This window comes from Natator depressus, chromosome 8, assembly GCF_965152275.1.
Source record: "Natator depressus isolate rNatDep1 chromosome 8, rNatDep2.hap1, whole genome shotgun sequence".
NCBI lineage: Eukaryota > Metazoa > Chordata > Testudines > Cheloniidae > Natator > Natator depressus.
This window is the reverse complement of record NC_134241.1, coordinates 94,494,779-94,522,504: the sequence shown is the minus strand read 5'-3', so window position 1 is coordinate 94,522,504 and position 27,726 is coordinate 94,494,779. Positions and strand designations below refer to the sequence as shown.

General features: G+C 44.6%; 2 protein-coding genes across 4 annotated transcripts in view; both read right to left on the bottom strand.

The window, feature by feature from the left end:
- Nucleotides 1–3,606, bottom strand: part of GLIS1 (GLIS family zinc finger 1) — a 266,617-nt gene extending 263,011 nt beyond the window's left edge. The window contains exons 1-2 of the mRNA XM_074961708.1: nt 3,562–3,606; nt 2,279–2,668 (exon numbers count right to left, since the gene is read on the bottom strand). Coding sequence (XP_074817809.1) covers nt 2,279–2,630 — 352 coding nt within the window. The 5' untranslated portion in view covers nt 2,631–2,668; nt 3,562–3,606. The remainder of the gene's footprint in view (nt 1–2,278; nt 2,669–3,561) is intronic.
- A 14,809-nt stretch (nt 3,607–18,415) lies between these two features.
- Nucleotides 18,416–27,726, bottom strand: part of NDC1 (NDC1 transmembrane nucleoporin) — a 32,926-nt gene continuing 23,615 nt past the window's right edge. For all 3 annotated transcript variants that reach the window (XM_074961705.1, XM_074961706.1, XM_074961707.1), the window contains exons 13-18: nt 24,620–24,738; nt 24,252–24,302; nt 22,595–22,658; nt 20,953–21,053; nt 19,837–19,997; nt 18,416–18,700 (exon numbers count right to left, since the gene is read on the bottom strand). In XM_074961705.1, the coding sequence (XP_074817806.1) occupies nt 18,637–18,700; nt 19,837–19,997; nt 20,953–21,053; nt 22,595–22,658; nt 24,252–24,302; nt 24,620–24,738 (560 nt within the window). In that variant the 3' untranslated portion in view covers nt 18,416–18,636. The remainder of the gene's footprint in view (nt 18,701–19,836; nt 19,998–20,952; nt 21,054–22,594; nt 22,659–24,251; nt 24,303–24,619; nt 24,739–27,726) is intronic.

Sequence of the window (27,726 nt, the reverse complement as noted above, 5' to 3'; positions counted from 1 at the left end):
GCCAAATGATGGCAATTTAGTATATTATTTGATTATTCTATTATTTAATTGTATAATTGTGGCTCTTGTTATTAGCAGTCAATTGTTGGTGCAGCAGCACCACAATCTCCCTGCTTATGGAGTGTCCGGTGGGTGCTTTAGAAATGTCAATATTATTACTGGACGAGCATGAGGCTCACAGCAAGAGAACTTGAAAAATGCACAACTGTGTGTGTGCAGTTGCTGTCACTTCACAAGCTGCGCATCTTTAATCAGAAGGACAACGCTTCAGCTTTAGAGAACATGAAGACTATAATCTGTTGCTTCAGTTTCCATTTGACTGAGATGAATGAATGCACACTGTAGTTTGTCGGAAGAAATAGACACTCTACTAAGGCTCACTGGAGTCAGTGACACTTCAAAACAATGAGAATCTATCCCAACAACATTTCATTTCCCCGGTCCCCAGCTTCTGGTCTGTGCTAAAAAGTCTTAACCAACAGCATAGCTGAACCACTCAGACAGGAAAAATCCAATATGCCAGCATTATGCACCAGGTGGACATGGCAAAGAGCCCAATCCCAATCCTGTATGTGGATAATTTTGCTCACGTGGGTAGTACAGGTTACTTACATGCTTAAGCATGTGTAGGCTTGGACCCTAAATGGAGAAACTGGATGCTTTACAAACAGGAATAAACTCCAGAGATGACTGGAGAAGAAAGGGAAGATAGTGTGATCGGTTAAGATGAATGTGTGTCCTTCTCCCCAGACCCACTTCTTTCTGCTGCAGGGAAGCCAGCATACAGTGGAACTTTTGCTATTCAACATGGGGATAGGGGGTGTAAGGAAACCATATGGGGACTGAGAGCCCCTCAGAGGGGAGTTCCACATCAGCTTGCTGTGGGGCAACAAATGGGTGGGCTTTTAGGCAAGCTGAGAAAGCAGCAAAGGTGTTCCTGGTAGCACCCCAAATGGGGGCGGGGGGGGAGAGACTGGCAGGATGCAGTCCTTTCCACAGCCTGTAGTAGAAACTTCAGCATAGCTGTGCTAGAGCTCTGTGCATTCCCCCCATGTGCATTCCCCCCCAATTTGCAAATCCCATGCATTTGGGCTGTGTGCAGTAGACACAAATTTCACCCTTGCTGAACTTGGGAAAATCTTTAATCAGAAGGGGAATGCCGAAGCTCTAGAGAACATAAAGGTTATTTATAATCTGTTGCTCCAGTTTGCATTAGACTGAGATGAATGAATGCATCCTGAGGCTGGAAGAAATGGACACTCTACTAAGGCTCACTGGAGTCAGTGACACTTCAGAATAATAATATAGTGGCCAGCCCCATTACCCTACGTAAAAGCTCACAAAAGAGAACATTTCTAGTCCATGTGTGAACAGTCTACTTTACTTTTCAATAGAAAGGAAAGAAATAGATGCAATTCCTAGTGGGAAGTATCTTACACCAGCCAGATAGAGGACATTTCCATAGGTTTTTATACAAAGAGAAATCACCTTGTGAACATTATCGAAAAGACTGCCTTTGCTCCAATAATCTGTGCACATCTGTCTGGGTAAGTGTATTATAACATGGATGAGATGCTTGTACTCTCTCAGAAACCAGATATGTATCTCAAGTGATTATCTAGAGAGTGGAATATTTTAAAATTGAACTTTGATATGCTAACACAATCAAATAGCAAAAGGTGGACAGGTTTAAATAACCAACTTCCAACGAAATATAATGTCATTAGTTATTAACTTCTTTAAGAATGATGGATGAAAAGATGCATTTCTAAACTAAAAAAAAAATTGATTTTATACAATCCCTCTCAGACATCAGGAATCCTGGGTCTGAGGACTCACTGCTTACACACATGTTAATCACACCTTCTCAGTGTCTAACATACAAATTCAAACAAACAATTTAATAAGACTAGGCATTTACCTTAAGCCACAAGAACAGGGTGAAATAAGACGACCTATCCCAGTTCACCCCAGTGAGCAGACCCAGCTTAAATGACCATCCCCTGTGTGTTTTCCAAAACTGCGGAGAGGCTGCTCAAGGAAATTAAAGAGGATGCTGGTCTCAAGATTTTCTTGAAACATATCAAGAACTCTGTGTACTCCATCTGCAGACAAAGTCTGGTTTACATTATCTTGCATTTAGAAGGTGGAAAGAAAATAAATTTGCAGCATTACATAAACATTTCAGAAAATATCCTGAAGACCAGAAAGAAAAAGGTTGATACAGATGAATTGGTGTTGGGTTTTGTTTGTTTCGCTCACGCATTTTATAACTCACCCTTCACACTTTGATGTTTCTGTTGCTGGAAATACTCTTTGGAGCTTTTAGGACATCGGAACTCCTGTGTCCGCTGAAGGATTGGAAGCCTCTCAAATATGCTTGGTCTTTTAGGGATGAGATCTAACAGAGGCACTGACATTTCATGGGGATTTTGCTGCGGTTCTGTATTGTCGCTGTTGTTGTTGACAGTTATTTTAAAGGACATCTGAGAATTCAAAAATGTTTTACCAGTGTTCGAACAAGTCACTTGTGGCAGTTCCTTCATAGGCACTACTTGGCATTTATCAATCGCTTCAAAGAAGGCTGCACTGGTACTGGGTTTCTGAAACTCTGCAACCTCATAGTGCATATTTGTGTCCCTCTGCTGGAAGGGTCCTTGCTTATCTCCTACATAAAACAGCACAAGGAGTGTCAAATGGCATGGAAGCTGCCCCTCTTTAACTCTTAAAGCAATGGAAACAACAGGTAAAAACACCCTACAAACTCATGGTCTAACGCCAGGTGCCTTCATATATTCTAGCCAGTGGGTCATTTAAAAGAAGAGGCTACTACAAACCTGGAAACCCTAAAGGGTTAATGAATACAATCTCAGTGAGATCTTTCCTGGTGTTGAGTCAAACAAATCCTGAGTTATTGTAAAAGGAAGGTAAGCCAGCCCTTTCTCCCCATGCAGAATCATAAATACAGGGATGGGAAGGCACTTTTCAAGGCTCCGGGGCTGTTTGGGAGAGAGCGGGGAGTTTAGCTTTTAAAACTGACGGTAGGTTTGGTGGGTTGGTTGTTTTATTTCCCCAGGGACACCGCTGGTCCTTTCAGTCGTTTCAGGGAAAGGCAAAGACATACTCTGAATGATTTGTTCAGGCCGGTTCCGTCCAGCTGAACCGTTCAAACAGCAGCCGCCCCGACAACCAGAAGAGCTGCCGTGCAAACGCAAATAACCCCGGGGCGGCTGTTTAGGCAGCGTGTTTCTGAGCTCTTGACTTTCACGACGTGCTAATCCGCTGCCCGGGGGTCACCGCAGCGCGCGAGGGGACGCGCTGCCTCAGCGCCTCGGCCAGGCAGAGCCCGCCGCGGGGACGGGCGAACCCGAGCCGCGGCGGGGCTGGCACCCGCCCGGCTCCCCCAGCCCAGCCCAGCCCGGCCCGGCCCGGCCCGGGAGCCAGGGCGGCGGGAGCTGCAGAGGCAGATGTCACTGGACAGCAGCGACCTGCCCGGGCAGCGTGTGCCCGACACCGCCCAGCCCCTCACACCTCCGGCGGCCCCCGCGCTCGCCCGCCTACCTGGCCTGGGGACGCGGGCGGACGGCGGGCTCCCTCCTCCCGGCCGCCGCCGCCGCCGCCACCGCCACCGCCACCGCGCCGCTCGCCCGGTCCCGCCGCGCCGCGCCGCGCCGCCGAGCCCGAGCCCCCGCCCCTCCGGGGCCGCCGGTCTGACGGACGGCAGCCCGGGCCATTGGCCTGCCGCAGCGCCGCAGCCCGCCCGGCCCCCGAGCCAGTCAGGGCGGGGAGGGGGCGGGCTGGGCCGCCCCCCCGCGGCCGGGGCTTGACAGGCTGGAGAGCCGGCGTGAGCCCGGGGGCGGCGGCCGGGGCCCTGGGCCGGCCCCGCGGGTCTGGGCGGGGCGCGCAGGTACCGGCACGTGCGGCGCACTCTCCCCCCCCGTGGGCAGCGGGACACGCGCACCCGTATCGCAGGGGTACCGGGGCACCCGTGCACACCGCACACCACACACCTGGACTGGCACACACCCATACTGGCACACACTGCACCCATGTACACTACACACCACAAACCCGGACTGGCACACACCCATCCTGGCACACACTGCACCCGTGCACACCGCACACCCAGACTGGCACACACTGCACCCGTGCACACCGCACACCACACACCCGGACTGGCACACACCCATACTGGCACACACTGCACCCATGTACACTACACACCACAAACCCAGACTGGCACACACCCATCCTGGCACACACTGCACCCGTGCACACCACACACCCGGGCTGGCACACACTGCACCCGTGCACACCGCACACCCGGACTGGCACACACTACCCCCATGCACACTGCACACCACAAACCCGGACTGGCACACACCCATGCTGGCACACACTACACCCGTGCACACCGCCCACCACAAACCTGTACTGGCAGACAACACACACTACACCCATGCACACCACACACCTGGACTGGCACACACTACATCCATGCACACCACACACCACAAACCCGGACGGGCACACACCCATACTGGCACACACTGCACCCGTGCACACCGCACACCCATATATACCACAAACCCGTACTGGCACACACCACACCCATGCACACCACACACCCTTACACACCACACACCCGTACTGGCACACACCACACACTCATGCGCACCACACACCTGTACGGGCACACAGTGACATATAAGTGCATGTGTGCACCTTTACATACATGCGCACCAAGGTCCACACAATCTCACACGGGTGTGTACACACGCGCATGCACCCATCCATTCCAGGGATAGACATGTTAGTATTTTGTACTTACAGCTACATCGCAGGTTCAACTTCTCAGCCACCAATTCAATAGGTTCTTAGTGGCACGACAAGCTATGCCAGTCATACTACAATATTATGTCACACTACAACGTAACGGGAAATCATACTGGATCTTAGAAAAGGAAAGGCCTAATGTTTACGTTAAGCTTAAATACACAGGGTCAAATCCTCAGCTGGTATAAATTGGTATAGCTACACCAATTCACACTAGCGAAGGTCCAGACCAACAATGTATTTTTCCTGGGAGTTTTCTCACCAATCAAAATTGGTCCATAACAGATATTGCCTCACGCACTTTGTTTCTCTGTTTTTTCCTGGAACACAGGTAACATCAGATATGTTTTATAACTTTTCATGTTGATTTTTCTTTTTAGATGTTAAGAATCTTTTTAAACTAAGAAAAGAAGGAACTTGAACATTTAGGCTGCTATGGTACTGACCTCGTTGTGAATTTCCTGCTTTGGGCCACTTACATCCAGCCGTTGTGTGGTTTAAGCATATTTGTTCTTGTAGTCAGACTGTTTTCTCTTGACAGTTCAGTGATGACATTGCACGTCACTGGGCCAAATTCAGCCCTCGTGTAAGCGGATGCAACTTTACTAAAGTCAGTGGCGTGAACTGGTTTATGCAAAGTGTGAAATGACGAATAAAATACCAGCAGAGGCCGCCACATACTTAGTAATGTAATTATCAATTAAAGGACCCCTCACCTCAACCCACAGAGCTCCCTGAGCTGTGCCCTAGAGTAAAACATTTCAGTGAAAGTAACTGAGGAAATGTAGTGCAAAAAGGGGGGCGGGGGAGAGAAGTAAGAAATATAGGGCCAACATGTCAGTCTAAAAGGACCCTTCTTTCTACCAGAGAGGTGTGATATGGACTTGGCTGGATTCAAGGGGAAAGCAAGTCCCATACCTAGGGGCCACTGCAGGAAATGCCTGACACCTTAAGGATAAGGATGGGATCTCTAACCTGCAGATGCTGGGCCTGATTCTGATCACTCACTGGTGTAAATCAAGAGTAATTTCACTGAGGCCAGCATGACTGAGAAGAGAGTCAGACCCAAAGTGCAAACACCAATGGCTGCCACGACAAAGGCCTGTTCAAACCCGCTCTCACCACACTCCATAAAGTAATCAGGGCCTGTGCAGAGAACTCCAGTTCACCTGCATGTCATAGACAGTGTGCAAGTATCCTCCACTGGCTGCTTCAAAAAGCACATTACAATATATTTTAGGTCTGGAGTGCAAGGGCAGCAAGTGCATTTACTGCTGGTAAGACTCTTTCCTGCACTAGTTCACCATGACTTTGCTGGATGCAAGGCTTGTGTTGTGAATGCTTTCTCACCCCAACACTGTCACTCTGTCCCTGATCTGGATCATCAAATCCCATCCTCATACACCTCAGGAAAGTTAATCATTGGGCCCTCTCACTCGTCACTCTCTGTTATTTCAGTGATGATTTTTCCACCAGCCATTTGGGTTCACATGTCTGGACGCTAAGGGCTGAGTTCAGTGTGACTGGCTACTCGTTTATGAAGGTTGCAGGCTCAGGCCTGTCCTCTCTGCCTCCTCTCCACCTCTGATGGAGTCACCATTATCGTCCCTGGAGTGGCAGAGAAGGGAAGAACATCTTTTCCCTGAGAGTACAGGCAATGCTGGCCTGTAGTCAGAACTGCCTAGAAGTCGGGGGGAAGGGGTAGTTTGCTCCAGGCCCCTTGTTTGAGAGAGCTCCCAAACTGACTGGTGCTGCAACCTAGCACAAACCTGAGTGGTGTTACAACGCTGCATGGCAGGTCACAATGCCACGTGCTCAAATTTCCTCATGATGGAGGGGTGGCCGGACCAACTCTGAGTGGTGCTGTGACCCCATAGTAGGCAGGCTCAGCACCCTGGATAGGAGCTCCCACTGTGATGTGAGTACAGGGCAGGCTTGCTCTATTTGCCTCCCGGGACCTCACCTCAGTGGTAATTTTTCTGGATGGAGGGGGGTCCTCAGTTTCAGAGTTTGCCCCAACCCCCAATAAAGTTCTGTGTGGCCCTGTCTGGCATACAATTTTAGTTTTACTTTCCAAAACTCTTTAGTTAAGTTGGTAGGAGCGAGAATGTGATTTGGACTAAGTGGCCACAGAAAGGGGTAAAAACCTCTCTGTGTGGGTGACCTGGTTCTTAGGTGCAAGCACATAGGAGTAGGGCTGTTTGTCTGCTTATTCCCTTCCGAGGCCAAGGGGGAGGATGTGGATGGGGAATGAACAGAACCTTGCCTCCCCTACTCAGTGGCAGAGTAGCTGACCCAGCTTGGACCCTCTCTAATAAATTTGTCAGTCTGTGACTCACTCTGAAGCCTAAAACATCACTGTGACACGCTGGAAGCCGCTACTAGCATGGGTGAGAGCTCTTTTTGTTAGAATATCACCAGGTTGAATCAGCACTGGGTTTTGTGGTCTGTTACTGTCCAATTTTTAAGTTCTCAGCCATTTGGACTTTACGAATCACACCCGTCTGGAACGCTGCTACAGTAAGGCATGTATCTACGTCATGCCAAGAACCCTCGACCATTGTGATCAGAGGTAATTAAACCAATCACTACCCTTACTCTGCAGGTAATTTGCATGTAACAGTTTCATTGATTGTATTAGGGAGATGGATCAAATGACCCATCACCTGAGCATTGGTGCCACAGCACAGGCGTTCAGCTACTGGTAGGTAGTAACTGACCATTATAATAGTAAACTAGCACCTCTCAGCAGCAAAACGGAAAGGAAAGAGAGAGGGAAGAGTGATGCAGAGGGGTGTTTGTCAGAAAGCTTGCTGAATCTATTTCTGGGTTGGTGCAATAAAGGCACCACCCCTTGCTCAGGGCTGTCTCTATACTCCCTTAGGGCTAGATTGTGAGTAACGCTGCTCCTATTCAGATTAGATCAAGACCAAACAATTAAATCCTCTCATTATGATGCATTGCAGAAGTCTGCATGCTCTTAACATGGCAGTGATGTAACTTGGTTCTGAGACCAAAAACAAATCCCTGACCCCATTGACCAGGGAAGCTATGCTAGCAACAACCGTGATATACGTGCAGCTAGCTGATCATGCTTTCACTGTAGACCTGGGCCATAGAAAAGCACAGATCCCAACACAAAAAACGTTCATGGGGGTGGGAAGAAAGACTGATGTTCGAACAAGTTTGGTTACTGCAGCTGTTCTGTTACTGATGGTCTGTGGCTAACTGGTCAATGCCATGATGCTGGTTCCTCCTCTGTTTCCAGGTGCTTCTACAGCAGTGATTCTCAGACTTGTGTACTGCTGACCCTTCACATACCAAGCCTCTGCGTGCGAACCCCCCTTATAAATGAAAAGCACTTTTTAATATATTTAACACCATTATAAATGCTGGAGGCAAAGCAGGGTTTGGGGTGGATGCTGACAGCTCACAACCCACCCTGTAATAACCTCGTGACCCCCGAGGGGTCCCAACCCCCAGTTTGAGAACGCTGTTCTACAGGCATCCAGGTTCTTCTTTGCAATGAAGAGCCTCAACACCTGTACGGGCAGCTGTAAAAATGGAGGATGAAACACAGCAGTCTCTGGTACAAGCTGCTGTTCTAGGAGGAGGGAACAGGAGCTGCTCTCTGAGATCAGAGTACGTGAGAAGGGAACAAGGAAGCATCTGCAGGGGAAAGAACCAGAAAGTAACGGGGGGCAGAGGAACAGGGAACAACAAAAACAGATGAGGAAGGACATTAAATGAAGATGAAAAGGGGATGATGCAACTAATTTTTCCCCTCTACCCCACAATGGACAGCCCTATTAGGATTTGATCCCTGAAATCCACAGGAGTCCACTGGAATCAATGGATAAAATACTGTCTCCAAAATACTCTTCTTATATTACCACCTTCACTAGTAATCAACTGCTATGGTAGCCACAAGGATGTTGTCTGAGGCAAACAGAACAGGGGATCTCCACAAGATACTCTATTTAGATGTGAGCTATGCTCTGAGGTCTCTGTTTCACTGTGTAGGTTTTTTCTGGAGGAAAAGAACTAAAACAAACAGTCACCTTTAAAATAGACTCTGAAGAGCGAACACACAGATATGATTTATTCACTGGTTTCCATACTGAAAGCTCTGATTTTGCTTCTGTAAGGAAAAACGGCGGGTGCGTTTTGAAATTTTTAAAAGGGATATGCTTGAGATTGAAACGCCTTAGAACGCCCCCTGCTTTAACAGTTGTTACAGTGGGTAGATGTTACCATCAGGATTCTATTTAAAATAAAAAACATTCCTTGCAGGAGAGATGAAAACCCCTGTTATAAATAACCCAGTTTTCAAATGTGCTATTAATTCACACACACAAATTAATTTACAATGTCATGCACAAATCCAGGCTTGTTTTTATTTTAAATTTACTGAAACACAAATAGTACAAAAAACAGTCAGACAAATTCTTAACCAAAGGGGATATCTGTGGAGATGGGTTCATTTTTAAAGACTGATAATGTCCCTTTAAGGCAGCACAAAAACCATGAGTCCTTTCTTATAATGGTTTTCAAATGACCTCCTAAATTAAGACAGCAAGGTCAAACTGACCACCCATTAACTAGTGGTGTGCTCAGCCGTTCCTTCATAATTTACAGATTTGTTTAATAAAGAAAGAAAGAAGTCCCCCAGATCAGTGTGATTTTTATCTTACAAAAAACAATCTCTTTTCAAATGGAACTAGTAGCCAGTATATCCTGGACTTGGAAAAACAAAAGAAAAATCTCCAATCCACTTTAGATACCAAAAACATAATAGGTGGCCAGGTTCCCAGGATCAAAGGCTCAGTGCGATTCCTTCGGTCCTTTTTATTGGAAATTTGGCAGATAACTGTACAGGATTCCAGATAAATAGGACTATTCTACCTAACACATTCACTTAGGGTTACTGTACTTTGGATGCAAAAACTATGTTAGTTATTTCTGAAGCAGTTATAGATTCATCTCACACAGTAGATCCATCATGCATACAAAAAAGCAAAACAAAACCAACTACCTACTTTAAAAGAAAATTGAAGCTGCAAATAGTTAAACCCTCAAAAGTTAGAAATGCTAGAATTAAGGTTGCATTAATTCAACCCCCTGTGTGTATGCATTATAATTAAATAATAGCATATTTTTCCACAGGACGTCTGCCTCATGCAGTGCACAGGATGAATGATGCTCACCGAATGGGTGACTCTAATATTTTGTTTTCTCCTCATTGGCATGAGGGCCACACACTGAGCGTATTCAGTGCAGGGTGTGGATGGCATGCAGTAAATGCAGAATTGTTAATCCCCTCCTCGGCATTTCTATGGCGCTCATCACCATACCATCAGAGTGCTTCACGAATGTGAGTTAATCTATCTTCACAATACCCCCTGTGAGGTGAGGGGTAGCAGTATCCCCATTTTACAGATGGGGACCTGAGGCACAGAGATTAAAGCAAAAATTGTCAAAGGTGTCCCCTAAGTTTAGGGGGCAAAACTTGAGACATTGCACCTGAGTTTTCAGCATACTAAGGCTATGTCTATACTGCACTTTTGTTAAAACTTGTCACTCAAGGATGTGAACACACACACACACACCCACCCCCCAGATGACAGAAGTTCTAACAACGAAAAGCACCAGTGTGAACGGTGCTTCATTGGCGGGAGACACTCTCCCGCTGACAAAGCTACCGTCCCTTGTTGGGGTTGGTTTTATTTTGTCATCAGAAGAGCTCTCTCCTGGTGACAGAGTGGCTACGCTGCATGTCTTACAACAGCATAGCTATGCCATTGTAAGTGTAGACATAGCCTTAGTACTGGGTAGCACTTACTATGTTCAAAGCACAGCCCGCACTGACTTCGGGTGCAGCTGTGAGCACTCAGCACTTCTGCAGACCAGACACCAGGTTTTAAATTGCAAGGCACACACAGTGGCCACCTGTGAAAAGTTTGGTTTATGGGAGCTGCCCAGCATCACACAGAAACTCTGCAGCAGAGACAGGAATAGAATCCAGTTCTCCAGGGCACCATTCAACTGCCTGAACCACAAGTCCACCTTTTCTCTTTCTGCAGTTCCCTACCTCATTCACTCCACACCTTCCAATGCACCCAGGTTCCATGGCCCACTGGGGACATTAGTTGGCAGCTCCTTCATGGAACTGCAAGCATGGGCATGTACCCAACGTGGTTCACAAACTCCTGACACCTGCCCCTTTTGTGGTAAGAGGGAAACCCTGGCACACATCTATGTAGAGCATGTCAGGTTGCAGCTCTTCTTCCGGCTCCTTCAGAACCTCTGACTGAGGTTCCGGCTGCACTTTTCCCTGCACCTCCTGATCCGGGCACACCCCATCCATTGGTCCATCACATCATGGGACCTCCCCATCAACCTCCTCCTAGCACTGGCCAAGATGGCCACCCATCATATCAGGAGGAGGATGTTGGACAGATGTTCTGCAACTGTGGGGCCTATTTCTGTTCCCTTGTCCAATCATACCTCTGAGCAGATTGCCCTCGGACAGCATCCACTGACTCCCTAAACGTCTTTGAGGAGTAGTGGACGTTGTTGGGGGCTTTCTGCTTGGTGTCCCCTTCCGGTTACCCAATTTTTACCCTATAACCTTCAATCACTCTATAGCTGACCTATCAGTCAGGGCCCTTAAAGAAAACCTGCACAACAGTCTGCACAAAAGACAAGTCTGGGAACTTTTCATAACTTTGCTAGACACTAAAAATCATGGACTGAATATTGTAATAAGACATAAATCCAGAGTGTCTAATCTGTAACTCACTACCCCCACAACTACTTCTTCCCCACTTCCTTTCCGCCCTATGACTGGAGGGCTGTTAACGAGCCTCTTCATTTTGAATGGTCCCTTGAAATGTGTTAACTACTTATGCTAAATCTGTTCCACCTGGTATTTCCCAGAGACACACTGAGTACATTTCCCAGACCTGAAGAGCTCCGTATAAGCTCAAAAGCTTGTCTCGGTCACCAACAAAAGTTGGTCCAATAAAGGGTATTACCTCACCCATCTGGTCTCTTCAACCCGAACTTCTAGTACGGCAAAGTTACAACCAACTGAAAATGGGGTCCTGTACTGGGAAAAGCGTTAGGTAACCTTAACCATAGGCAGCACTGCCAGTTCTTCCTAGAACGACCTTGTTACTATAAAGGTGGTATGGCAAACAGGGTTCAAGTTTGTTCACTTATGTGCATCTAAAGATATGGATTCAGGTCCCAATCCTGCAATGAGATCCTAGAATCACAGAAACGAAGGGTTGGAAGGGACCTCATGAGGTCATCTAGTCCAGCTCACTATGCTGAGGCAGGACAAAGTAAACCTAGACCATCCCTGACAGGTGTCTGTCCAAACTGTTCTTAAAATGACAAGCTCCCTTAAAAACCTATTCCAGAACTTCATTATCCTGTTAGAAAATTTTTCCTTATATCGAACCTAAACCTCCTTTGTGGCATATAAAGCTGATTACTTCTTATCCTACCATCAATGGACATAGAGAACAAGTGATCACAGTCCTCTTTATAAACTGTCCTTAACATCTATGAAGACTTATGTTCCCCCTCAATCGTCTTTTCCCAAGACTAAACATAGGTCAGATTTTCTAAACTTATTTTTATTACTTTCCTCTGGACTTTCTCCAGCTTGTCCATATCTTTCTTAAAGTGTCATGCCCAGAAACGGACACAGCAGCTGAGGCTTCAGAAGTGCTCATGAAAGCAGGAGAATTACCTCCTGTGTCTTACACAGAACACTCCTGCTGATACCGCCAAAAATATTAGCATTTTTTGTAACTGCACCATTTTGTTGGCTGGTATTCAATTTGTGATCCACTCATGGCATGAGATCCTCTTAGCAGTACTTCCTACTGCCTAACAGTTATTCCTCATTGTGTATTTGATTTTTCCTTCCTAAGTGAAGTACATTGCACTTGTCTTTATTGAATTTCATCTTATTTAATTCAGACCAATTCTCCAGTCTGTCAAGATCACTGAACACTAATCCAGTCCTCCAAAGGGTTAGCAAAATCTCACAACTTGGTGTCATCTGCAAATTTTATAAGTGTACTCGCTATTCTAGTGTCCAAGTAATTAATATTAAAATAGTATCAGACCCAGGACATGCCCCTATGGGCCCGCTTTAGAAACATCCCCCCAGTTTGACAGCAAGCCATTGATAACTACTCTTTGAGTACAGGTTTCAGAGTGGCAGCCGTGTTAGTCTGTATTCGCAAAAAGAAAAGGAGTACTTGTGGCACCTTAGAGACTAACCAATTTATTTGAGCATAAGCTTTCGTGAGCTACAGCTCACTTCATCCGATGAAGTGAGCTGTAGCTCATGAAAGCTTATGCTCAAATAAATTGGTTAGTCTCTAAGGTGCCACAAGTTCTCCTTTTCTTTGAGTACAGTTTTTCAACCAGTTGTGCATGCATTTTGTAGTAATTTCATCTAGACAACCTATCCCTAGTTTGCCTATGAGAATGTCACATGGGACTATGTCAAAAGCCTTACTAAAATCAAGACAGATAGGGAGGAAGCTGTAAATGTGATCTATCCAGCCAATAATCCTGTCAGATAGGAAATTAGGCTGGCTTGGCATGATTGACTTTTGACAAAACCATGCTGGCTATTTCTTATAAGCCTATTATTCTTTAGGTTCTTACAAACTGATGGTTTAATAATTTGATACCTGGAAAGACACTGGAACCAAGTTAGACTCACTGGTCTATAATTTCTTGTATGCATGCTCCTGCACCTATTCCAAGCCCTTGTTAGGATATAGATATTCAGGCCTGTCTGTAAAGGCCTGTACTCTAATTTAGGTGTATTCTGATCACTTGGCTAGTTATAGAGGTATAAAAATCAAAATCACTGCCTGCCGGTGTAAGGGACTTCTCTCACTGTGACAGTCTGAGGCCCTGTTCTTAGGCTAAGGCCTTTGGCTAAGCAGCAGAAGCAGCCATAAACTGGGAAGCAAATGGTCACTTCCTCACATTCCAAACTAAAGGAGTACTAGTGGCACCTTAGAGACTAACCAATTTATTTGAGCATAAGCTTTCGTGAGCTACAGCTAACTTTGAGCTGTAGCTCACGAAAGCTTATGCCCAAATAAATTGGTTAGTCTCTAAGGTGCCACTAGTACTCCTTTTCTTTTTGCGAATACAGACTAACACGACTGCTACTCAAACATTCCAAACTAGTCACATTGAAATCAGGTGCTATTGGGCTGTTAGGAATACAATCCTGTCCTGATAATGCCTATCACCTCCAGAGAAAGGGAAGTGCCTAGAAGATGTAAAAGGAAACTTAGTTTGATAGCATCCTGTCTGGCAAGAACTCACTTATCAATAGCTGGGATGTGAAATCCTCATTTCTTTGTTGTTCTATCACTGTAGTCCCGATTTCCCTATTGTTTGTCTGTATAATCTGTCTCGTTCTGTGATTGTTTCTGTCTGCTGTATAATTAATTTTGCTGGGTGTAAACTAAGGTGGTGGGATATAATTGGTTAAATAATCATGTTACAATATGTTAGGATTGGTTAGTTAAATTTCAGGAAAATGATTGGTTAAGGTATAGCTAAGCAGAACTCAAGTTTTACTATATAGTCTGGGAACAGGGAATGGGGGTGTGGAATTGGAACCATGTTTTGCTAAGGAACAGGGGAACAAGGGAACAGGGACATAGATAAGGCTCTGTAGTGTCAGAGCTGGGAAGGGGGACACTAAGGAAGGAAACTGGAATCATGCTTGCTGGAAGTTCACCCCAATAAACATTGAATTGTTTGCACCTTTGGACTTCGGGTATTGTTGCTCTCTGTTCATGCGAGAAGGACCAGGGAAGTAAGCGGGTGAAGGAATAAGCCCCTGACAGCCCTATTGAAGTCTATGGGGCTCTACACAGCTGTAAGAATGCACCTACACAATTCTCACTGCAGCATGGGGGCCTTAAATAAAGCTTGGCATGATAGTTTTCAGCATGTCCTTCCCTAGCACCACTAAAAAGCAGATCAGCCTGCAATCTAGCTATTTTCCTAAATATGTTTGGAGCAGTGACCTCTGCTGGCAAACAAAGATTTGAAAAGAGTTATCTGCTGTCCTGTTCACCAAGTACAGACCATTAAATTAAGCTAACCTTCTCCAAAACACCCCCACAAAATTACACTGTGCTAGCTTAGCATTGGCTATCCTATGCATGGCTGAATTACAGTGGAAAGTGATCCTTAGATATAATTTGTATCATCCTTTGACTGCCTTCAGCTTGAAAGGTGCTATATAAACTCCCCAAATCCTACCAAGTTCTCCCCAGAATTACCACCATGTACCAAATACATTAGCCAGTGAATGGTGCTTAAGAACCATTAGACTGTGCAAACAATAGATGTGATGCATGACATTGACACCTTGTGGGAGCTTTATGGTGCATCTTATGTAAGTTGTTGTATGACCCATCACTTTTGCTCAACATACTCTGTTACTTTAGGGAAGTTTACAATTGTTGATAAACTGGGGAAGAAAAAAATTCATTGGTCAGACGTTGAGACTTGAAAAGTTAAAGAGACAAACATCAAAAGTAGAGAAAAATAGAGGGCAGAAAGGGAAAGACAGCTGATAGCCTTTCCAGCTGTTTGTGTCTGAGGGGCTAATCATGGAAGGAGGCACTGACCTAGAAGCCAGGCATGCCTCTCAGCGGCTGGGAGCTGGCTGCTCCACAAAAAGCTATTTGTACGTTACAGACATTGTGCCTTAGCTCAATGCAGTCTCTGTCCAAGAACACTACTCTGAAGGCCGAAACCGCTTCATTTCAGGGATGTATTTAGGCTTTGAGCAGAGGTCGAGCAATCATGCACCAGTTTTCCAGAGAGAAAAGTGTCAGACCAACCGGCTAAATCTCAAAGTTTAGCTACCTTTGCAATCCCACTTCAATGATTACTTATAATAGGCCCAGAACTTCAACCTTTATTTTAAAAGAAAACTGTGCACTTCAACAGAAGCTAGTTAAAGCTGCACCCAGCTCATTTCAGACATTCTGCTACCGTTAACTTTTTTAGAAAGGTGACGGGTTCATAAAATTCTCACCACAACCAACCCCACTTGGTTGGATTTACTTTCACTTTCAACAGACAACACAGTAAACAGCAACAGCTCAGCTCAGTGAAGCAGGTCTCACCCCTTGCTGTATGCAGTTTGCCTTATATGAATTGAACGAATGGTGAGACCCAACTGTAGAAACGTTTTGCAATTTCTCCTCCACTAACCACACTGCAGACTGAGGCTGCAGTGATGGACAGGACAAAGAATCCCAATTTCATTTCAGACACAGGTTGCAAATAAAGGCTATTTTTATTTAGAGGCAATTGTATGTAAAAAGGCTGTAAGTGTTGATCTATTAGGCCCTGAGGGAAGTAGTAATTATCAGGCAGTAAAAAAAACCACACATTAAAGCAAATCTGGTTTCCCCCACGTCCATTTGGGCTGTATAGTAGTCCCCTCTTCTGTAACAAACGGAGTAGGCATATGGATTTTATACCATTTAGAGATAAAGCAAAACAAACAGAACTAACTGTATTTAACAGGTTTCAGAGGAGCAGCCGTGTTAGTCTGTATTCGCAAAAAGAAGAGGAGTACTTGAGGCACCGTAGAGACTAACCAATTTATTTGAGCATAATCTTTCGTGAGCTACAGCTCACTTAACAGTATCTCATGCTCATAACCCTATCAAGAATGTGCTTAAGAAGGTAGGGTGACCTGGGGACAAGTGTGAACAATCAGGACCACGGGTAGGGGGTAATAGGTGTCTACATAAGAAAAAGCCCCCAAAATCGGGACTGTCCTTATAAAATCCAGGACATCTGGTCACCCTATAAGAAGGGCAATGCCATCAAGGGTAAAGCTATGAAAAGAGAGACATGGACTCTTCTGTGACTTTTAATAGCCATCCTTCTGAGCAGAGAGCTGTAGCTTTTTAAAGAAATCACACAGTAATCAGTTCTTGCCTTGCAAAGTACCTCTCCAGCTAGTTCACACAGGATTCAGCAAATCCTACTCAATAGTAGTTGGGGGAAGATGTGTAAATCTCCATTGCAAAACAAGGGGGACCAACCTCAAACATTTAGTTTCAGACAGAAGTCTGCATTTTAAGACTCCTGGTATCAGCCATAATACAACTGGTTACAACTCATAGTACATAGGAGTTCTTCCTCATGTGCACCTTCCTACTGTACTGCTAAGAAAACAGGTGCAGATTTTTTAAGTGTTTGAAACTTTTAACAAAACCATTTGAACAAGTCAGTACTAAGATGTAACTCATTGAGTTACCAGACCATATTTTGGCCGAGGTGTACTGTGTAATAATGAAAAATGAGTAAGTCAAATTACAAAAAAGCCAAACAGTCAAGAACAAAAATCCTGCCCAAATGCCAGGCAGACCTTAAATTCAGTGGAAACCTTAAATTATGTGGGATTTAAACATCAAGTCCTTAAACTGAGGTTATCAGTTTATAGTAAATGCTAAGAGCACCATAGTTGTCTCAAGTCTGTTCATTTTTTACACATAAAACCTTAATGGGTCACTGCAGAATGTACTACTTGCTACCTGTCATCAAGTGGCCACTGAATGCATCCGATGAAGCGAGCTGTAGCTCACAAAAGCTTATGCTCAAATAAATTTGTTAGTCTCTAAGGTGCCATAAGTACTCCTTTTCTTTTTGAGAACAGACTGTCTTAGAATGTACTAACACAATTAGCAGCTTGCAAGTTTCACACATAGAGGGAGAGAAACAGTACCAAAAACCAAGAGACCTCTTAATTAGTAATACCCTGGAATTTAAACTATGGGGAATCAAACTCATTTGTGATTTTAATACAGAACTTCTTTAATATGATCCAACAGAGCCTTAGAATTGCTATTTGGAAATTCACTAGGCAAGCTTTACTAACTTTAATGTTTTCTACATGTCTTTATGTAGACCAATTTAATTTAAAAACCACTCATCAGTAACAATTCTGCACCCTCTTGAAACTAAAATCCAAGTTGCTAGTTTCTCAAACTATATACTTTATAAAGTAAACAGTACTTGCTTGTGTTCTTTAGATATGGCTTTCTGCACACCATTTTGTTTTGCAGCTATTTTGCCATCAGACAGAAATGTTGCCCCTTTTATCCTATAGCACAACGTTCATACTTTTGAATCACTTAAAGCACAAACTCCTTGCACTAAAGAATGCTAAGGGCCAGATCTACAAAGGTATTCAGGTGCCTAAAGATGCACATAGGTGCCTAGTGTAAGTGTTACAAGGGGCATATCTGCATCTTTAAGTGCCTAAGCACCTTTGCAAATCTGCCCCTCATTCTTTAATATGAGCTTCCAGGTAAAACATACCTGGTAAAACAAGTGACAGATTAACCCTGTTCGCCTCAAAAGCAGATACTAATCTCATAAAATGAGAACTGAGGTTTCTTCAATTGCCAAGAATATTTAAAACAAAGACTGAGGTTTCTTCAATTGCCAAGAATATTTAAACAAAGACATTTTTAAAAAAAGAGCTTTATTATACAAAAGATCAAGTAAAGTGATCCAAACAGAAGTTTTTTGTAATTCTGCTAACAGTTGAAAAATTCCATGATTTACATTTAAAATACACTTTTTGAAAAGGCCAAACAAGACAGGAAGACTGATTAATTAGTCCCACTTTCTTCCAGTTCAAGAATGCTAAACATGTACTGTCCATCTGTAGCTGTATCAGCAACATAACCTATTTAATTTACTTAACTATTCTTTGAACTCCAAGAACTGCTGAAGTCTTTTCTTATGCTCTGCAGACACTTGAACTGCACTAGAACAAAATACAAGCATAAAATTGTACATTAACATGTTACATCAACTGTAGAGCAAAGCCTCATATGTCAAAACATTTTAAGTACAAGCTGAAATCAATAGTTGGGAGTCCATTAGAAATCTAGAAAACCCAGCTGTCTTATATAATAAAAACCTACATTCAAATATTAAGGGCAAAGACAAGCAAATTCAGATCTGGAGTTGGATACTTCTTCTTAAACCTGCTCTCATGTATGAAAGTATTAAATAGTTTTAATTACTGAAAGGTATTTGTTCTTTTAAACAAGATCCTAAACAGTAATTCACTTATAAGCTCCTTTAGTATTTAACAAATTCATGCAACTCTTCTCCCAATGTAAACAATCTATTTTAAATATATCTATCTGAAGTCTGCAAAGGAAAAATCCCTTATAAAGTAGTTGTTGCTCATGTGTTACTGTTACTTTCAAAGTTAATAGCACGGTGGCCAAATGCCAACAGAAGAACGATGATCTCATAGTTCATGTAACTTCCATCAACTCGCATGTCCACAAATTAGGAATGAGGCTGCCTATTGCTTTTACAAGAACAGCACAGCCAGCCAGAGCCTGACAGTCAAAGCCCCATGTTTGGGGGCTATCAGGACTCTACAGATGATTATCCATGTGAATAATACACATTCATCGCCATTAGGAGGGGGAATTCGGAAAATTCCCTTTGTGTTTTCAACAGCTGAAATTGTTACTTGATGTCCTGTGAAGGTCCTATTCCTGGGACTTCCCTTTCCATAGGCACACTTGGGCCATGCCTACACTTACAAGCTTAGAGCAGCACAGCTGTACTGCTACACGTGTGCTGCTGTAAGAGCTCTCATGTAGCCATGTTATGCTAACGGGAGAGAGCTCTCCTGTTGACATAATAAAACCAGCTCAATGAGCAGCGAAAGCTATGGCAGTGGAAAAGCATCTCCTGCCAACATAGCACTGTGCACACGAGTGCTTATGACGGCAAAACTTTTGTCACTCGGGGGTGGTTTTTTCACACCCCTGAGCAACAAAAGTTGCGCCGACATAAGTGCTAGTGTAGACATGGCCTTTGTTATTACATTCATTTAAACAGAACTAAGCAGGAAGCTGCCAATACAAAAGGCCTTACTTTAGATGTTCTCCAAAAGTAGTAGTGACCCGGTATATCGCAGTTTTCAGGGATGCTCTAAGCGCAAATCGTAGCGTTTTGTAGGAGGTATCCATCAGACTTCCCGAAGTCCTGGGTGGTTTGCTGGAAGCATGGGGCAGCTTGAAATGCTTATCTACAACCTGGATTGACAAGTGAATGAGAAGAACTGTTCTGTTGAATCTATTTCAAACAAACTCTAGCAGCACAGGTGGTTGTGCCAAGTAAAGCGAAGAGACTAACAAACAGCAAATTCAGAAGTTTCACCACTGACGAGTAAAAAAAGATTGGAGACAGCTTGACCCAGCATTCCTTCTGCATCTTGGCCAATGGAAATACAGGAGCAGACTTTCCATAAATGGAGAACCTCATTTTATATTCTTTAAATACTGAACATAGTACAAACACTGAAGTAGAAGGAAGAATTCCCAACTTTGCCATGACTAATCTTTTAGAAATAAGGAAGCAGCTCCATTGCATGGTTTTGGAATGTCTTCGGCTGACTGATTTTAATTCTCTCTAAAATTCTGAGAATCTGCCATTAAGACAGAACAGTGATTATAATAAATGGCACATAACATTACCTTGGAGACACATCTGTGTGATTAACACACTCCCAAATACATCATGTAGTGATATGATAATTGCTTCTAAAGTAATGTTCTAATATTTGCTGAGAAACATGAAACAGGTTTGATCTCCTGTAATTTGTTGGCTCTGAAATTGAAATGCTGTACGTTACATGTGAGGGATGTCTGTGATCAAGCTGAAGATTAAATCCTAAACGCTTATGTTGACACTATAATAATAGTTACTTCCATGAGACAATGTTTATAATTGAGCATTTTGTATAATTTAAAAAACTTTCCAAGTGCAATGTCAGTTAAGAAGGATCTAATGAGGTATTTATTCAGTCTAAAAAAGGACTCTGGTGCTTTGTTTAGCTTAACTGAAGATTACGATAAGCCATTTTAAGTGGTGACAGAAGTGTTTCATTTTATAGTCAGTCAGCAGTGCCACAGTGAGACACAGGAAAACGAACAGGAAAACTTCCGCCTTGAACTAGTGTTGCACTAAGGAGATGTCAAGGATCCTCACCTCCTGAAGAGTCAGTAAGGTATTCAGAATAGCTGGCAGAGTAGTTTGGACAACTCCAAATCGGTCTTCAGTAAATGAGGCTGCTACCAAACGAGATAGACCTCCAAGCAAAGAAAGAAGTTAATATTAAGTCTAATATAACGAAGACCTAACTAATCTTAATTTAGCCTCCAGAAACGGAACAAACATGCTGCAATTCTAGGGATTTAATGGGCCAGATCCTGGCCCCCACTGCAGCTTACAGCATCTGCAACCTGAAGATTCCACTAGTGTGGGGGAGATCCCTTGAAGTACAGTGCAGCCAGCTGCAGGTTACAGCTGTCCTGAGGCTGCTCTAACTTGCTCCATGGTATGAACTATCCCCAGATTTGTTGCCTTAGCTGCCCATCTACCTTTGCTGCCTTTCCCATCACCTTGCAAGTCGTACACTTAGAGATCACCAGAACTAGCTCCATAGCTCTAACCAAGCATTATCCCGTTAGGAACCATTAACGGTTAGTTAACCCACACTGCCCGTTTTGCATGGGCAATACTTCCTCCACATATTGGTAAAACTTCCACTTTATTCTTTTAAATCCCTTCTCAAAACTTACCTCTGCCATGATACCCAGAAGTCACTTCCATCTGGCACTGGTAGGTAAATGGCAAGCTGTCACATCTGTTTTTCTGCCAAACTATGTTTAATTTATAGTTCTTATCCCCCTGAACTCACCCTTGTCCCCTTTGTCTTTTGAATTCTGTCTTATGTAAATTACCAGTTTTCTAGCACAGGGATTGCAGTCTTTAGTTTGCTGTACAGTGCCTAGCCTAGCACAATGGGGTTTCTAGGTACTAACATAATATAAATAATCAGTCAATTATGTTGGTCGTGACTAGGCAGACTGCCAGCAGGAATTATTGCTATAATATCTATTGCTCATGTGTCTCTATTTAAAAAACTCTCCAAACTGGGCAAATAGCTATCTGATGCAACCATGCGTTTTCATCGCTGTTACCTTTGTTCTCTCCACTCCACCTCCCTCCATTACTTCCACCTATTGTTTGTCTTAACTCAGAAGGTCATTTCTTGGAGCAAGCAGAGTCTTCCGATGTTTGTATAGAGAATGCTTGTGTTCTTAAGATTACATTATTGTTTAGTATTACAGCATCTCACACTGCTCTGAGATTATCCAACAGGGAACCAGTATAGTGCTGGGTTCTGTGCTGAACAGGGAAAAGTACTCACAGTGCGCCTTAATTGAAAATGGGTTTCCTTTTGTGGTCTTATATTACAAGTTCAATGTTGCATATGCTTCACTAAAACAGAAGTAACTTGCTGCCCCAGATGGCTATCAACTGTGGGGATTAAACCCAGGATTTTTGGATCTAAAACCATGAACATCGACTGCTTGAGCTAAGAGATCCAAGTCTGCTAGCTCAAAGCCAATAGCAGAGTCCGATCTATATAGTCCAGCCACTAGAGGTGGACAAACAGCCACACGGTGTGAGCGTGGGTTATACTTACAATAGAAGAGCTTTATTTAAATCCATTTACATAGTAATGGATACAGCAAGTCTGGAATTGGGGCCCTTTCATGATGTCCACTGCTGTTGTACCACAAACCCAGAATAACAAACACTAATTCAAATGGAGGTTGCTTACCTTCTAATGCCCAAATGTGCATTTGGGCATCAGAAAAGACAGCCTGGATCAAGGCCTCTGGATGCTGAGGAGAAAGCATAAGATTTCAGAAAAGCATATAGGTTTCCCCGCCCCCCCCCAGTCAGCCAGCCATCAAAGTTGTTTGTTTCAAATACAACCCCAAACATTCTTTAACAAGACCATAAATGCCCAGTATACACAGTTATACAGTGTAGTCCCCACCGGAAAAGGTCTGCTATAGAGTTTTACTGGCGTCTACTGTAGGTACCGAACCATTTAACTGGGACTTGCCTGCTCTAAATAGTTATAGCACGCTCATCTCCATTGCAGCTAATGTCCGCCATGGGATCTGCATGCCTGCACAAAATAACCACGCTTCAAAATGCGGGGCAGACCTAACCCAGGATCTGGCAAGCTACTTGTATTTATGTATCACCTCCCACCCTGACAGAAAAGGCTGCAGGACCCACCTGTAAAACAGGCAGCTCTCAGAAGATGCATGGGAGGCCAGGGCCATTTAAAAGCCCTGTACAGGCACATTAGCTCTGCCCTCCGAGTGGTACCCCCAGTTTCCTGATTGCAGTTGCCCACGAAAACCATGAGTGGGGACTTCACAAAAAATAGGGCTATATAATCTGTTCTGACTAACTTCAACGGGGCGTGAGCAGTGCTTAATTTGTAATGAAAGAGGTGCCGGGGCTGAAGCAGTTTTTTTACTTTCCTAACAGACACAGCAATCCCAGAGGTGCCGGGGCTATGAACTGCCAAGCCTAGAGGTGCCGGGGCTCAGCCCTGGCACAAATTAAGCCCTGTGCTTGAGGGACAATGTACATGCCATAGCTCCACTGACTGGCCAAATATAGCCCAGTCTCTACCCCAGACTTCACAAGGGTCTCTGTGGGGCCAGAACTGGGAGGCATAAAAATTGCTGTGAGGCAGCTGAACCCCTCCCTTGATCCTAGGCAGAGGAGATCTGCATGCAGAGGGTCCCTCTGTGCAGAGACATGGGGGGACATGAGCTGGCCCAGTGGTAATGTTCATTTAAGCCTATGAAAGATTAAAAGCAGAATTAAGGGAAATCCTTTGAATAATTTTATCACATTATTGGATCATGTACGTCAATTAAACTAAATCTACAGTTTAAAAAATACTGAGCTCTACCTATTTATTTTATTTAATCTTTTGTGCCAATATTAATATTTAAAAAAAGTTTCTAGCAGGTTGACCATCTGACAAAAGGATTTATGGAAAGTTCCCGTTGTTTGTCCACATCACAAGAACCAACCCCCTGAGAAGTCTGGTTTTAAGTGGTATAACTAGAGACTGTTATCTAGCAGTTAGTGTAGTGATATGAAGTCAGGATTCCTAAGTTCTAATTTTGGCCCGGATGCTATGTGGGACTTTGGGGAAATTGCAATTTATGCACCTCAGTTTACCTGTGGTAAAGAACAGTAATGCTTCTATACATGATTCCAATATTGGAGGCTTCAGTACAACAGTATGTAAAATGCAGTAAGATCTTGGAATAAAAGATGTTCTAGAAATGTTACTACCAAATTTAGAGGGTTCACTTAATACAGGATTAGAACCCACTTCTGCCCATGTGTTTCTGGTGTACCCAATCAAATGCTGTCACAAAACATACATTCATCCTTACCTTGCTGAAGAAATACATTATCAGCACTCGTTTTGACAAGAAACTCCTAACCTGAGTAAAAGAGCGAAAAAATGAAGATTAAGAAATACACACACACACAGGCAACCTTTCTGATATGCAATTTAACCCTTCCACAACCTTATAGTCCCTAAACTTTCTATACAGAGAAGAGTGTTTTGAAGAATTAGGGTGGTTTTTAAAAATTTTTTAAAAAATTAAGATTAGGTCAGATAATCTGAGGAGAAAGGTCATACAATAAGATGAAGTTTCCCTTTTAAAAAAACAAACCAAAAAAACCCCAATCTTACATGCTACATACAAAAACAGAAGCTGGTTTTAACTGGTTCGTAATGCAATTTTTACTCCACCTGCTCTTGCTTGTTCTGGAGCCATGTATAAATAAAGCTTGGCTGTATTGCTTCATTACCAACTCTTGCAACAGAGATCACAGGGAAGGACGCTTGAGGAGAGCCATTCATTTGCAGATCTACAAGACAGGTTTCAGAGTAACAGCCGTGTTAGTCTGTATTCGCAAAAAGAAAAGGAGTACTTGTGGCACCTTAGAGACCAACCAATTTATTTGAGCATAAGCTTTCGTGAGCTACAGCTCACTTCATCGGATGCATACTGTGGAAAGTGTAGAAGATCTTTTTATATACACACAAAGCATGAAAAAATACCTCCTCCCACCCCACTCTCCTGCTGGTAATAGCTTATCTAAAGTGATCACTCTCCTTACAATGTGTATGATAATCAAGGTGGGCCATTTCCAGCACAAATCCAGGGTTTAACAAGAGCATCGGGGGGTGGGTGGGTGGTGTAGGAAAAAAAATTATGCAAGGTAACCTATTTCCCCTTGTTTTTTCCTACACCCCGCCCCGAGACTGTCTGTCTGTTTGCGTCAGGGAAGCCTGGCTGTTTAAAAATAGCCAGAGCCTCGCGAACCAGCTGAGCGGCAGCGAACCAGCTGAGCAGCGGGGACAGCAGAGCAGCTCACAGCAGGAGTTTGCCTGGGAGTTCGCCTGGAGTGAGCCCAGTGAGGCTTACGTCTTGCAAACGTCTCTGAGGAAGCTCATAGTAGGTAGGTGATATGGAAGGGGGGGGGGGGGGGGCTCAGCTGTTGTGACCTGCACTGGATGTGCCATGTTTGTCTTTCTTCCACAGGACAGAAGCGGCTTTGTCTGTACAAAGTGCAAGCTGGTCTCCATATTGGAAGAGAAGACTGAAGGTCTGGAACAACAGATAACGACCCTGCCTTGTATACGAGAAACTGAGGATTTTCTGGACAAAACACAGGATAGGCTTCTAGGGGCACAAAGCTCTAAAGATATAGAGCAGGTTGCACAGAGGAGCCAAGAGGCCAGTGAAGAAGCTTGGCAACATGTGACCTCCAGAAGAGGTAAGCGGAATGTCCGGGTTCCAGTAACACAGACACAGGTAACCAACCGCTTTCATGTTCTCTCCACAGGTACCATTGCGGAGAGTGGACCAGATGATATGTCTGGGGGGAGAAAGCAGAAGGAGACTCCGCTGGTTGGAAGGCATGAGATGCGATGTCCTGAGGTTGCGGGTTCCACGACCACCACTCCCAAGAGGAGAAGGCGGGTGGTGGTGGTCGGGGACTCTCTCCTCCGGGGGACCGAGTCATCTATCTGCCGCCCTGACCGGGAAAACCGAGAAGTCTGCTGCTTGCCAGGGGCTAAGATTCGCGATGTGACGGAGAGACTGCCGAGACTCATCAAGCCCTCGGATCGCTACCCCTTCCTGCTTCTCCACGTGGGCACCAATGATACTGCCAAGAATGACCTTGAGCGGATCACTGCGGACTACGTGGCTCTGGGAAGAAGGATAAAGGAGTTGGAGGCGCAAGTGGTCTTCTCGTCCATCCTCCCCGTGGAAGGAAAAGGCCTGGGTAGGGACCGTCGAATCGTGGAAGTCAACGAATGGCTACGCAGGTGGTGTCGGAGAGAAGGCTTTGGATTCTTTGACCATGGGATGGTGTTCCATGAAGGAGGAGTGCTGGGCAGAGACGGGCTCCATCTTACGAAGAGAGGGAAGAGCATCTTTGCCAGCCTGCTGGCAAACCTAGTGAGGAGGGCTTTAAACTAGGTTCACCGGGGGAAGGAGACCAAAGCCCTGAGGTAAGTGGGAAAGCGGGATACCGGGAGGAAGCACAGGCAGGAATGTCTGCGAGGGGAGGGCTCCTGCCTCATACTGGGAATGAGGGGCGATCAACAGGTTATCTCAAGTGCTTATATACAAATGCACAAAGCCTTGGAAACAAGCAGGGAGAACTGGAGGTCCTGGTGATGTCAAGGAACTATGACGTGATTGGAATAACAGAGACTTGGTGGGATAACTCACATGACTGGAGTACAGTCATGGATGGTTATAAACTGTTCAGGAAGGACAGGCAGGGCAGAAAAGGTGGGGGAGTAGCACTGTATGTAAGGGAGCAGTATGACTGCTCAGAGCTCCGGTACAAAACTGTGGAAAAACCTGAGTGTCTCTGGATTAAGTTTAGAAGTGTGTGCAACAAGAGTGATGTAGTGGTGGGAGTCTGCTATAGACCACCGGACCAGGGGGATGAGGTGGATGAGGCTTTCTTCCGGCAACTCACGGAAGCTACTAGATCGCATGCCCTGATTCTCATGGGTGACTTTAATTTTCCTGATATCTGCTGGGAGAGCAATACAGCGGTGCATAGACAATCCAGGAAGTTTTTGGAAAGCGTAGGGGACAATTTCCTGGCGCAAGTGCTAGGGGAGCCAACTAGGGGGGGCGCTTTTCTTGACCTGCTGCTCACAAACCGGGTAGAATTAGTGGGGGAAGCAAAAGTGGATGGGAATCTGGGAGGCAGTGACCATGAGTTGGTTGAGTTCAGGATCCTGACGCAGGGAAGAAAGGTAAGCAGCAGGATACGGACCCTGTACTTCAGGAAAGCAGACTTCGACTCCCTCAGAGAGGGGATGGCCAGGATCCCCTGGGGGACTAACATGAAGGGGAAGGGAGTCCAGGAGAGCTGGCTGTATTTCAAGGAATCCCTGTTGAGGTTACAGGGACAAACCATCCCGATGAGTCGAAAGAATAGTAAACATGGAAAGCGACCAGCTTGGCTTAATGGTGAAATCCTAGCGGATCTTAAACATAAAAAAGAAGCTTACAAGAAGTGGAAGGTTGGACATATGACCAGGGAAGAGTATAAAAATATTGCTCGGGCATGTAGGAAAGATATCAGGAGGGCCAAATCGCACCTGGAGCTGCAGCTAGCAAGAGATGTCAAGAGTAACAAGAAGGGTTTCTTCAGGTATGTTGGCAACAAGAAGAAAGCCAAGGAAAGTGTGGGCCCCTTACTGAATGAGGGAGGCAACCTAGTGACAGAGGATGTGGAAAAAGCTAATGTACTCAATGCTTTTTTTGCCTCTGTTTTCACTAACAAGGTCAGCTCCCAGACTGCTGCGCTGGGCATCACAGA